This window comes from Dicentrarchus labrax, unplaced genomic scaffold (genome assembly GCF_905237075.1).
Source record: "Dicentrarchus labrax unplaced genomic scaffold, dlabrax2021, whole genome shotgun sequence".
NCBI lineage: Eukaryota > Metazoa > Chordata > Actinopteri > Moronidae > Dicentrarchus > Dicentrarchus labrax.
In genome coordinates, this window is record NW_026136714.1 from 21,549,719 (window position 1) to 21,562,323 (window position 12,605).

General features: G+C 39.2%; 1 protein-coding gene across 2 annotated transcripts in view; it reads right to left on the reverse strand.

The window, feature by feature from the left end:
* LOC127376568 (spermatid perinuclear RNA-binding protein-like) overlaps nt 1–12,605 on the reverse strand; it is a 71,810-nt gene that overhangs the window by 45,802 nt on the left and 13,403 nt on the right. For both annotated transcript variants that reach the window (XM_051423564.1, XM_051423565.1), the window contains exon 2: nt 22–137. In XM_051423564.1, the coding sequence (XP_051279524.1) occupies nt 22–24 (3 nt within the window). In that variant the 5' untranslated portion in view covers nt 25–137. The remainder of the gene's footprint in view (nt 1–21; nt 138–12,605) is intronic.

A 12,605-nucleotide genomic window follows, 5' to 3' on the forward strand; every position in this document is an offset into this window, starting at 1 on the left:
AGACATGCACAGGAGGCTCACCATGTCCAGGCAGTGGGGGGGTCGTGGGAGGGGTCTAGGTGAGGACCAGGGTCCCGTCACTCGGCCTCTTCATGCAGTCAAACTTCTCTCAGCTGTTGGCCTCTCGGTCAGTCTCACTGTAGGAAGAAAAACCCCAGTATTTCTCTATTATACATAAACAGTCAGTGGACACACATTTATACAATTGTTGCCTTGGCGATATTGCTTTAACCTTTGTATTTGTTGCTTATAATGTGGGTGATCCAGGATTTAAAGCTTATTCTAAGCTGCTCTGAATAAACATCAGCTAAATGCTTAAAAGGTGGGGCTGCATTATCAAGGCTAAAATGATAATCTCAAATGTCAGATTTACAACCATTGTGCTTCATATTTCACAACTATTAATCACAAACATCTCTGACGTCTTTCATCAACACAGGCATATATATATATATATATATATATATATATATATGCTTTTATTGCCTTTAATCGAAAACAGGAAAGGGACAAACACAAACTGCCAACATAAAGTACAATGTTGTCTAAAATATCAGTTTATGCTGTATTACTACAATTTACCTTCACTGGATTTAAGAAGCCTTGCCCAAACCATAAAAAAGGCATAAGGCCAGAATTATGAGGAATAAATTAAATCAAATTCCTCCATTTAATGCTGAAACATTAAGTCGATAGTCTATGGAGGATTTGCTTTGTTTTATATAATTGTAAATTAGATATCTTTGGATTGAAGCGATTTCAAAACAACAACGTGGGCTCCAGGAACCTGCAATAGGCATTTTCTTTTACTATTTCTGACATTTTGTAGATTAAACAATTAATCAAAGAATATAAAATAATCTACAGATTAGTCTGTAATGAAAACAATTTTCAACAGTTTAAAAGACTACTCCACAGGTCTAGCATTGCAATCCTATAACATTGACAGACACACAATGGGAAAAGAAATTATCCAAATCGATGCAGCAGAACCAGAAATATCTTTTTGATTCCAGTGGCTACATTACCTACAATGCCACTCAAGTGCTGACTGTAGCCTAGAGCCTCTAGCTTGCAGCAGAAATGAGTAGCAGACTACCGGTACAGAAGTCTGGTGAGCTCACTTCTTTCTAAATCCATACCCCCAGATTATTGATATTTTAATTTTCAGACTTTTAGTCCTTCAGCCCCAACTGATGCTGACTTAAGTGACATCCCTTGAGGACATTTATCAGACTTCACAGAGCTCCCTCTGGAGAAAGCTTTTTTTTAACATATGCAGTAGTACTTCCCTAGGAACTTTCAGCAGAAAATCTGTGGATTTCTCCTTTAAAGGACCAGTGTGTAGGTTTTAGTGCTCTAGTGGTGAGATTTCAGATTACAACCAACTGCATCCCCTCAACTCAACCAAGCCAAAAAAGAGAAACTAACATGGCCGTGAAAAACACAAAAGGCTCTATCTGGAGCCAGTGTTTGGTTTACCTTAACAAGCATAATCCATAATTTTCCCAATTATGTTTAACTGTTGCAGTTAAATGCAGTTTGGTCATTTACAGCAAAACTTCTTGATCATCTCCCTCCTCTTGCTGCAGGAATAAATGTCCCTGTATTAAAGTGGATCTGTAACCATGTGTCACATCACAGTGCAAGTCATTCAGCCATATTTATCTAAAAACTGCTCATGTTCTTCTGTGATGAGTTTTACTGAACAGATGCTTCATGTTTAATACAGGACATTTTTTTTATCCTGATTAAAAATAAACCAGCGTTTCAACAATACACTCTGTTTTTACAAACCGCTTTGATTCTGTTGGTGCTGTGAAATAGTTTTAATTCATTATCTGGCCACAGACACACACTAACACATTAATTAAATTACACAGAATATATTCTCACTATTAAATGCATTAGATGAAGCTGCTTTGCTTTGCCCACGCGGTCAAATGCTAATGAGATGTGAGCCTGAGCCTGTGGTGTAACCATGTGGTGCTGGTGGAGGAGAGAGCGGGTGGTGCTGCTGTATAACATCCCGGGGGAATTGGTGGGGTTGAGCTGAGCGTCAATTAGATTCTCCGTCACCTTGACCTTGTTTTCAATGACAGAGCAGAGCGCACTGACGGTGTTCACTGCTGCAGCTCTGCCTTTATTCGCTGCCTATCTGTTCTGTTTGCACGATCATTTTAACCATCCAGTAAAATAAACACACTGGGTGCAACTGTTCGAACAGAAATATCAAGAAGAAGGATGCTGATCAATACAGCAAAACAATTACTGGGCCAGCTGCTGAGATATCTACCTTTCAAATCCCCACGTTCCCACTCCTGCCCTGTTTTGGAACAAAAACTCCCCAAACAGCAAAACTTCAAAGCATTTACAACTGCTCAATAATGGAGGACGTTGCTATGTGTGAGAGACCAGGAACGCAACACATGAATGCTAACAAGCCTTATTCTCACACTGAAAGCAAGAGGAGAGGAGAGGAGAGGCGGAGCTGTGTTTCTGCCACAGTATTCAGTTTGATGATGTCTCATTTTCTATGATGAATAAATGTGACTTAAATGACTGTCAATGATAGGAAGCAGAGGAGGAGGAGGGCGATATATAGGAGAATAGGCAGTGTTAGGGACAAGTTTGGATACAAAATAATTCCTTCTTTGCATTGCTACCAGATCTGCATAGATTAGTCCAGATGTAAAAAAAAAAAACAATAACCCCACAATTACTGTGGTAGTACCACCTTTTAAATCCCATATATTGTGATGTATTTGAAGGATTTTATTTTTCAACTGCTTTTGCCAAGAAATATGGCCAGGAGATCCTGTAGAACATGTTATAAGTTGAAAATACAATTACTAAGGCAAAGATACTTTAAGAGAACTGTAAATATTTAATTCAACGTAGTCCCGCTAGTTGTATAGTCACCTGTAAATCACCAACAATACACTGGCCGGGCTTTCCTGATATCAGCTGCTCCAACAAAAAAATCATACAATTTGGAGAAATCTGTAGTCCTATCCTCCATAAAATCATTTTTATTTTAAATAAACTTCAATAAATCCTCATTTTCTGTCCATGCTTCAGGGACCAGTGTGGTGGATGTCCACAAAACATAGGACAGGAAATGTCTGTTTGCTTTGAGTTTCGCTACTAGCAGTCCACGTTGTTTGATTTTCAGCATGTCCACGATCATTCCCTAACCTTAACCACTTGTTTATTCCTGTCACTACGACGACAGAGCTCCCCTATCATTAACAAAGTGCTTATTCCAACCCAAATCCAAACCCTGATTGATGCTTTTTTCACTCCCCTGCGCTTAAAGCAGAACCTTAAATAAAATTAAAAGAGCATTCGGATCCATTGGGGTGTGCAGACTCATTGGACCTCGGGACGCCCCAGCTCTCTCTTTTTGTTTAGTTTTTTTCCTTCCACAAAATCTTTATGACAAGATACACACGTGGTCAAATTTGCATTAGGATCTAAAATCTAACAGTCCAAAAACTCAGCTGTTATGTGCAAACAAACATGACATAGCAGACAGGGAGAGCAGGAGCAGCTCATACAGGAAGACATAATTACAGCCGGAGGAGACAGCAGCATGGACATTGTGTGATGGAATTCCAGCGATTATTTTAGCCAAAATGTAAAAAAACAAAAAAAAACAAACAAAAAAAAAAAACAGTAATTACTGAAACACATGACACAAGGACAACAAGACATACAGTACCATCCATGGCTGCATATAACTGCATACAGTATTGTGCTGCACTTTTAATGAATTCCCCATGTGTGCTCATTTTCTAATAACCTTTCATCTCCCTGAAGAGGGGAGGTGATTAAACGAAGATAATTACGAATACAGCAATGACTTTTTAAGGACGTTGACGGGGCTGCAGTAGCAGCAGATGGTGAGCTCAGCATGTGACAAAAAGACAATGCTGATTAAAAAAACAGGCCAGAGAGTGAGAACACGTAAGCAAGCATGTCTTTTTTCACTCTAAATAAAAATAGACTGTCAACACAAGTCTCGAGAGTCGAACTGACGTGCTTTAAAATAAATAAAAGCCAATACAGCCAACAATATAAACTCTGGGTGCTTTAAATGCATCTGCTCTCTACAAGTTTATTTGCATATCCCTTAATCACAGTTACAGTTTCAAAGGGCTTCACAACGCCCACATTATAGGAACAATAACTGAAAACGACACACTCCAACCTCAGATCCTCAGTGGGAACAAAAACCCTGCGAGAGCTTCTCATTTTATTTCACCCAACAGCAATTAACATCATTAAACTCCAGTCAAAGACAAATGTTTGCAACAATTAAGCCACGAGAGCAAAATTAGCCTAACTACAGTTTAGTGACGCGTTGCGAACGTAGTGCTTTATTGTGCACGGAGAACAAATGACCTTGGTTGGTTATGAAGACTGCTTCTTTATAACTGTATGGGGCCAGAGGTGGGCAGCAACTGCTACGGATAAAAGGTTCTATCCCCCATGAAGCAAGGCACTAAGAGGGAGTGAGGGGTGAGGGGTCAAATCTAGGAAGGACTTTAAAATGCAGCTTCCCAATATAAAACAGCTGCACAGTGCATACTAGCATAACAGTAAGTCTACATTAAAATAAAAATGTGTTACAGCAGAATAACAAGTTATGGATAGAGAAGTTTGTTTCCTTTAAAAAAAAAGAAGTTGTATTAGATATTGGAGCAGCTTGGCGCAAGATATGATGTGGGGGGGGGCTTTTACACATCTGTTCTCAGGGGCTCAATGTCTTATAATCTGTGCATAACTCAAATAATGAGGTGAATCAAATGAGTTAAGCTCAAGCAACATTTAAATAAATTATCAAATTTAAATTAAACTGAGGAAGTAGGATGTAATGCATGATAAAGCATTCACAGCAGACAGATTCTGTACGGTCTTTTCAATATTCATGTTCAGCTTCCTCTGTTGAGTTTGGTGTTACACTGAGAGGAACCAAATACCTGCAGGAGAAGTGAGGAGAAGCAGTAAACCTGTAGTCAGACAGAAAGCTGGAGGTTGGCATCACAACTGGCAGGCTGTAAGACAATGTAAGAGATTGCCAGTATTGCAAGACAGACAGAGGCTACTAAGCCAAGAATTATGCTTTCAGATCAACAGAAAGAAAGATGCAGTTTTTGACTTGTGCAACAAACAGCTCAACATATTTTTTTAAAATCTGACTGAAATTCAAACGTAGATATTCACTCGGACAGCTTTGATTGTGTACGAGGCACTGGGGTTATTAGATTCATTCCCCTTGGGACTTGGTGTGTAGAGTAAGGCTGTAACACCACCAGAGACAGAGGTCAGACTGCAGTCTCACTAAAAATGCAACCACTCGTGCTGCTGTAATGCACTGCGGACAAAATCATCCACCAAATGGCCACGCTCTGCCACTCCTAACCATCACATCCTCAGGTATTCTCTCCCTAATGCCTCCTCCAGCCTCTCTCGTCCCCTGCCTCCATTTGAGGAAGGTTAGATGAACCCGGGGAGGGTATTATTCTAGGGCTGTGTTTATTTAGGTCGTTTTCACTGCGGGGAACTTTTATGAGCAGGCTTTTATGTTCACACAAGACTTCAAATAATGCCCTGTGCAATCCGGCGAGCTTGCAAGAGGCGGGATGGGAAGTAAAAAAAGGGAAAAAAGCCTTGTTCTCTCATACAAAGCTTTTGTGACTAACATTTGATCTGACAACAAAAGGCAATACAGACTCTCTCATAATAATCCATGTGCCAAGGATCACACATTTTCCAGCAGTTGAGTGTTGCTCCAACATGATGTGTCCAAACTAAAAGTATCCCAACTACTCAATAACACAAAAACTAATGAAAAACAAAATCATAAAAAAATGGTAGGATTATATAAAATTGAACCTTGAAAATAGCAGCAGGTAAGTGGAGATCCTCTCTGATAGATAATGGAGAATGACCTTCAGGTAATGAGATCCTTTCTCCCAAACATGGACACACAGTTTTGTAAATTACCTAATTTATTTGCAGTATGATGCTACATCGCCTAACTCATTAAGGCTCTAGATGATGATGTGCAGAAATATGAACAGTGGCCTTTATGAGTGTTAACAGAGGAGAACCTATTTCATTGTGCGTGCAGATGGCAGTAAATTAAATTCAGGATGTGCGTCACTTTTCTGCAGAGCCAGAATATTATGTGCGGTGTTCAGCGTAGATTATGTGAGGGTGTCATCACACTTGAAATGGATTTTCCTTTGGTCTGTACTATAGTTGAAATGTTTCTGTCATCCTCTAAATGGGGTTTGTTGCATTCATTTTGCAGATTTTATCCATAGCGACTTATATCAGCTCAAGGACATTCAGACTTGTGGACAGGAGGAGAGGCTGAGTGATTGAGAAAATAAGTTGCTGATTCTTCAATGATTAAAATGATTGTTGATTGAGGCCCTACAGGCAAAAGGCAAGGTTTTTTGTACACCACCTTTCACATAAAACATTAAAAGGCAGAAAACTTTCATATTTAAGAAACAAGAACAGGGAATATTTAGTATTTTTTATTTTATTGATAAACTTCTTAAATGAGTAATCGTCAATATTTTCTGTTTTGCTGTCCAAGGAGTAACTTATGAATAGTTTTACTATTATACCTACTATAAAAAGGAAACAGGAAAAGTATTTCAAAACTAATTACGCCTGCTTATGTAGCCCCATATTATAAGTTTATCCTAGAAGATTTTACAATGCCATCTATCCTTAGACCCTTGATTAAAAAAAAGGAGAAAAGAAACCACACAAACACTTGTACCTCTGTGAAAGGGAACTCTAATAAAGTGCCCGCAACATATTACAGACCACTAAACTGGGAATGGTACACAAGGGTGTGCTGGAGTATGTACAGACTGTGTTCACGTGACCACTTTTTTTTTTTTTAAACCACAAACTAAACATTGAACGCCTTGAACGCACACCGTTAGTTCTGTTTGAAGTAGACGACGATAAAGGATTTATAAGGCCGATACCGATAGAAATATTTGGTGATTTAAAAATCTGATATTCCAATATATCGGCCTATATATATTTAAAAAAGAAAATAAAAACAAAATTATTGCTGCTACAGCCACAACTATTACTACTACTATTATTATTATTATTGACAATAATAATTTTAAAAAATCAATGAAGATGATATCATCATCATCATCATCTGTATTATTATTAAACAAGACAAAGGTCACTCCTAATGTTTTGTGTGTGTGTAATAGTTAGTCCCTATTGAGCTACCTTATAATTACAATGTCAACTTGCTTATCCCTTTACCTGCACTCTTTTAATTCTATCCATCAAGCTACAACAAACAATTTTCAATCATCATTTGCTGCCTGCCTTCTCAAATCTACTACTTAGTGACGCACTAAATCCATTATGTGACTCGTTAATGCTGCGGCTGAACGACAGTCAGCAACGCACACTTGCGTCATTGGATTTCACACACGTAAAAGAAAAGCTAACTTTTATGCACAAGCTGTTTGATACTTTTTCTCTATGTCTAAATGTTCACTCCTCGCATGCCTATCTTACGTTTGACAATGTGTCATCATGGAAAAAATAAAATATATAATAAACAAATAAATTAAATGGTTATATTTATAAAATGGTTTGAACTATAAACAAATTCTCCATTTACCTCAAACAATTTTCATTGTTTTTAAAAAAAAAAAAAAAAAACATCGCTGAACTTTTGCATTTCCGGTTCAGATACGGAGAAGAGATGAACGGTGAGGCAGCAGCAAGCTGTGCCTCACGTTGGATTGCGCAATCCCTCACAAACTGTGCTCTGCCATGCAATGAGAGCGTGTTACTGTCTCTCCGTATGTCATCAATCAAATGTTTCAAACACTTTTAAAGCCTTTATTTAGCAATGGATAACGTCATATGCTGCTGCAAATGATTGTAAAACATAGTTTTTCCAAGTAACGGGCCGGGGAGAGATGATACGTCTCATTGCTGTAACTGTCACGCTATTAAAGAAATACATCTTCAGTCACATCGTCAAGAGTTAAACCGACAGTCAGTCAACTATACTGTAACAACTAACGTACTAGCTAAATCCGTTTCACTCTCGGCTTACACCTAACAGCAGCAAAACTGGACATGGTAGTCATGAATTTTGTTATGCTTATTGACTTTAGAGAATGGATGGGGATGTTCTTTTAATTGTTATTCAAGCAATGTATGTATCGTGACAGTTGCCAACTTACCATGAACACACTTCACTGATGATCTCAGTTGTGGATAACTCGTTCGCTCTGCCCGACTCTGGCTGAATCAGCTGGTTGTAGGGTTTGTGGCGTTTTAAACACGAGTGTTGCCAACAGGGACGTTGTAGAGTGCCCTCTGGTGGACAAACTGTGCAACGCCAACACTAATAACATGGTTGAAGGGTGTTTGGTCCGTTTTTATTTTATTTTTTTAAATATTCATTTATCTGCCATTATAAATGCCGATACCGTTAGTTTGGAAAATGCCTAATATCGGCCCGCCGATAAATCGGTCAGGCTCTAGTTTGAGGTACCAGTGTGTGCGGTTTAGTTGGGATTTTTTATAGCTGCAGGTGGAAAATGTGAAGGAAGGTGGGGAACATAAGAACTACTTCTTGTGTTGTCCTGACCCGATAACCTGACCCATTCTCTCCAGCTTTCATCTAACATGTGGGTGCTCACCCCAGCACTGCAGAACAGTGAGCGGATCATGATGTATTTCAGTGCAGGTACTGTAACCCTGAACATTATGACTCCTCACAGCAGAGCAACATATTCCATCAGCTGCACAAATTCTCTGTGATCTCCTTGCAGAGCCGGAGATGTCTGACTCTGCTGCAGAGCCAATAAAACGGACTACAAACGTTATATAAGTGAGCCACAGCTGGCAGGGGGTGGGCTGCAGAGGAAACAACACTCACCAACGTGGACACACACACACATCACACACACACACACACACACACATCTCAGACAAGAATGCTGGTACTTATAGGGACATGGTTATGTTTACCTTTAAAAATACTGTAGTAATCTCTCAGCATCCTCTGATTTTATAGTCATAACCAGCAGAGTGTATGTCCCAGGCTGAAATGTACCTTTCTGAGACTAGAATATTAAAAAAGGGGCAATTAATCGTGCATTATATTTGATATATTTCTTAAAATGACACAGAAGCTTACATTCTTAAATTATTACTATGTCAAGCAGCACTCAAAAGAAGGGTCAAAGGTAAGTGCCCCATCAGAAAACAAAAAGTGTTGGGAAGAAGGGTTTTTATAGCAGCTAAAAGTCTATATATGTGACAGGAAGATGTGATTTGGTAGAGGGAAAAAAGCATTAAAAATAGGCTATATGGTTGAGGTGAGGGGAAAAAATGTGTGAGAAAAATCTGCAAAATAAGTTATGATGTTAATTAACACCCGCTTGTCTCTCTCAAGTTCCTTAGACCGCTGACAGAGCTGAGGCAACAGTGCTTGCTAAAAAGCCGTTATCTTCTATCTCAGGCTTGGATCTGCAGACTTTTTTACACATTTGTTTTCAGACAAGATGTGAGATCAGATCCAGGTCTCAGGAAAAGTGATAATTGGAGAGCGACTGCTCCAAATATCAGGCGCCATCGAGGTTGACGTAGGTGAACCAAAGCAGCAAGGGTGACAGTCCTGACGCCTGCTAAACAATCTAACAAACAGAAGTTAAAATAGAGTAGGTAATCTATTAACACTTCAAAACATAGGCTCAGCTCCTCCTGTCTACAAGCTTCTGACAGACTTTACAGCTGGGTTTAAGATGTACTGCTATTTTTAGAATCTTTTAGCATATACATGTTTTATGGAAAGGTTTTATACAACTACACACAGTAAAAATGTTTCTTGCATCGTTTCTTGACACACAGCAAATGTTTGTATATGAATGGAAGGAGGAGCACGTCAGTGTTCCACAGATATAAAAAACATGTGGATGTCTTAGAAACTAAATATTGTTCTCATGGTGTAAAGTGCAAAAAACAAGGAGTACACTTGTTTGACTGTTTTTCTTTCCCTCATTAAAATTGGAGTGAATTTTTGGTACTACAGTTCCTATCATTCTTTGGGTGATGCAAACATGACATGTAATGTTTCATGGAGTCCAGTGACACCTTGTTCGCACATACAGAATCGAAAGTAGCAGGCTGTCTCTTGCCTTTCTCCAGTCTGTATCCTTTGGGTACGTTTAAGGGTTAACCAGTTCTTACTGCCACATCCAAGGCCAAAGGCGTTTCTGGTTCCCCGCCTGAATGGCCTCACCAGACATTGGGGTGAACTGCCATCACAGCCTCCTCCTGGTTGCATCACACCCCCTCCCTGATGTCTCTCCAACAGTTTGGCGTCCTTTTTGTGCCTTTATAGTCTGGCACGATGACACTGTATAAATTGGGTGTGATTGTCGGTTTCAAAAACTTTGGAAACATCTGAAAGGTGTGGGGAGGGGGTTTCAGACACTGTTAGACAACCAGACAAGCACTTACTGAGGCCTTTGACTTGTGCATAAAGCTCTAAGCTTTGCATTTTATTTACACCTTGCAAAATTATTTGTAAGAAGAAAAACTGCTTCAGTTCCCTATTGGACTCAAACAAACGGAAGAACTACTCAGGTCCTTTACTTAAGTAAAAGTAGAGATACCATGGCCTAAAAATACTCTATTACAAGTAAAACTGAAACCTACTACGATGCGTTTTAAATTATATAGCTATAAATCAGTCTCAATTTACTTATTTGGCCTACATAAGCACACCATCAGAGAGAAGATGGGCTGTTTCTATATAGTAATCCTTAATGTCTGCCACCAGGTTGGAGTTGGTCAGATTCCCCTTGAAATCAATGAAACGAGGCAAAGGAAACACCCTGTCCACAGGGGCCGACAGAATCAACACAAAATGAAAGTTCCTTGTTGCTGCTTTAAGAAAAAGCATTACCTGCAAAATGTAATTAAAGTATCAAAAGTAAAAGTACTCATTGTGCAGAACGGCTCCTTTCAGTGTAATATTATTTTAGAATATTATATTATACAGTTTGTATTACTAACAAACGCATGTAATTTGAGATACTTTGCATACTATTGGGTAGATTAGTAGCATAGTTCTGCATCATGTCATATAAGAGTATCACATATTTTTTTCTGTAAAATGAAACTAGTGAGTGTTAAATAAACGTAGTGGTGTAGAAGTATGTTAAAATTACTTGAATAAATTTACTTCTTACTTATTCCACCATTGGTTGCTGCTCCTTGCATCAGAAACAGTCTCAGCTCCCTCTGAGTCTCGGTGGCTTGCACCAGGTTTTGAGGTTAAGGTCAGAGTGACAGGCATACTTTTTTTAAAAACTCATAGGTCTGTGTAAAATGCCTACCAACTACAGCTGTCAGATGTAGTGAACTCTAAAGTACATCATTTCCCCCAGATAGTATAATATAAGTATAATGTAGTATAATATAGTCAAGTAAAACTGTAGTTGGTTTTGACTGTATTTTTACATGTATGTACAATAACTTGGACTACTACTGAAGAAAAAAAGTCTAAACATTATGGTTATGAGGCAAGATCTGAAGTAATGAGTCATAGATTTTCCAGTGGATTTATGGATGTTGCTCTTCAATGGAGATAGTGAAATCACTGAACAAAGCGAGTTGCACCGATTCAAGCACTATAATGTGTGATGTCTGTGTGTTCTGATTCAACAGAAGCAGGAAGTGAGGTAAGGGGCAATTTTGGGGCCACAATGCCTTCGTCAGGCACTGAGGGTTTAAACCAGGGGACAGAACTGAATAATTTTTAATCTTTCCTGTTTTAGAGTGTACAAAAACCTCTATGCAATAAGAGGGATGGACAAACTGCCAAATCTGAGCATAAAGCTTTTGGCTGGTGACTCATGGCGTGTTTCCACCCATTGAGCGGGCCGTGCCAGACCTCTCCACAGACTGGTTAACGTCTCATCATTACAACAGCTTTACCAGCAGTTCGAGAGAGCTATCAGCATGGTCACCTGCTGTCAGTGGTCTCTGGTAGGTAGCTGCAGTTGAGGTAAAGGTTGGACGGGCCGTGAGGCAAGATTATAAAGCCCAGCTGGGTAACGCCCACTCAGAGGGCTCAGAAAACACAGCTGCTTTGTTATGAAACAGCAGCTCCAGTGTTTTGTTTTTTCAGAGGAGGATTAGGCCTTCATTAATGCATTAATGGATCAGTGCTGCACTGTGGGCCTGAAAACATCCAAGTAAGCACAACACACATCCCTGCCTGCTACTAAAAGCAGTGGCAGCAGTGTGTGTGTGTGTGTGTGTCTCAAATTGAGGAGTAACATTGTGTGTTTTAGTTGGTTGGTTTTTCCGAATCAGGGATGCAGTTTGTTTTTTTGTTTTTGTATATTAAGAATGGATCAAATGACTTTGCTTGTAGTGACAAACTCAGTGAGAATTATCAACATCTCTGCAGTTTTCCTCTACAAAGCCTTTCAACATCTTTCACTTAACTGTTTTTTAGTTCACTCTCACGACTCTCAACCTGTTTTCCAAACTAGCTCCATAAAAACCCA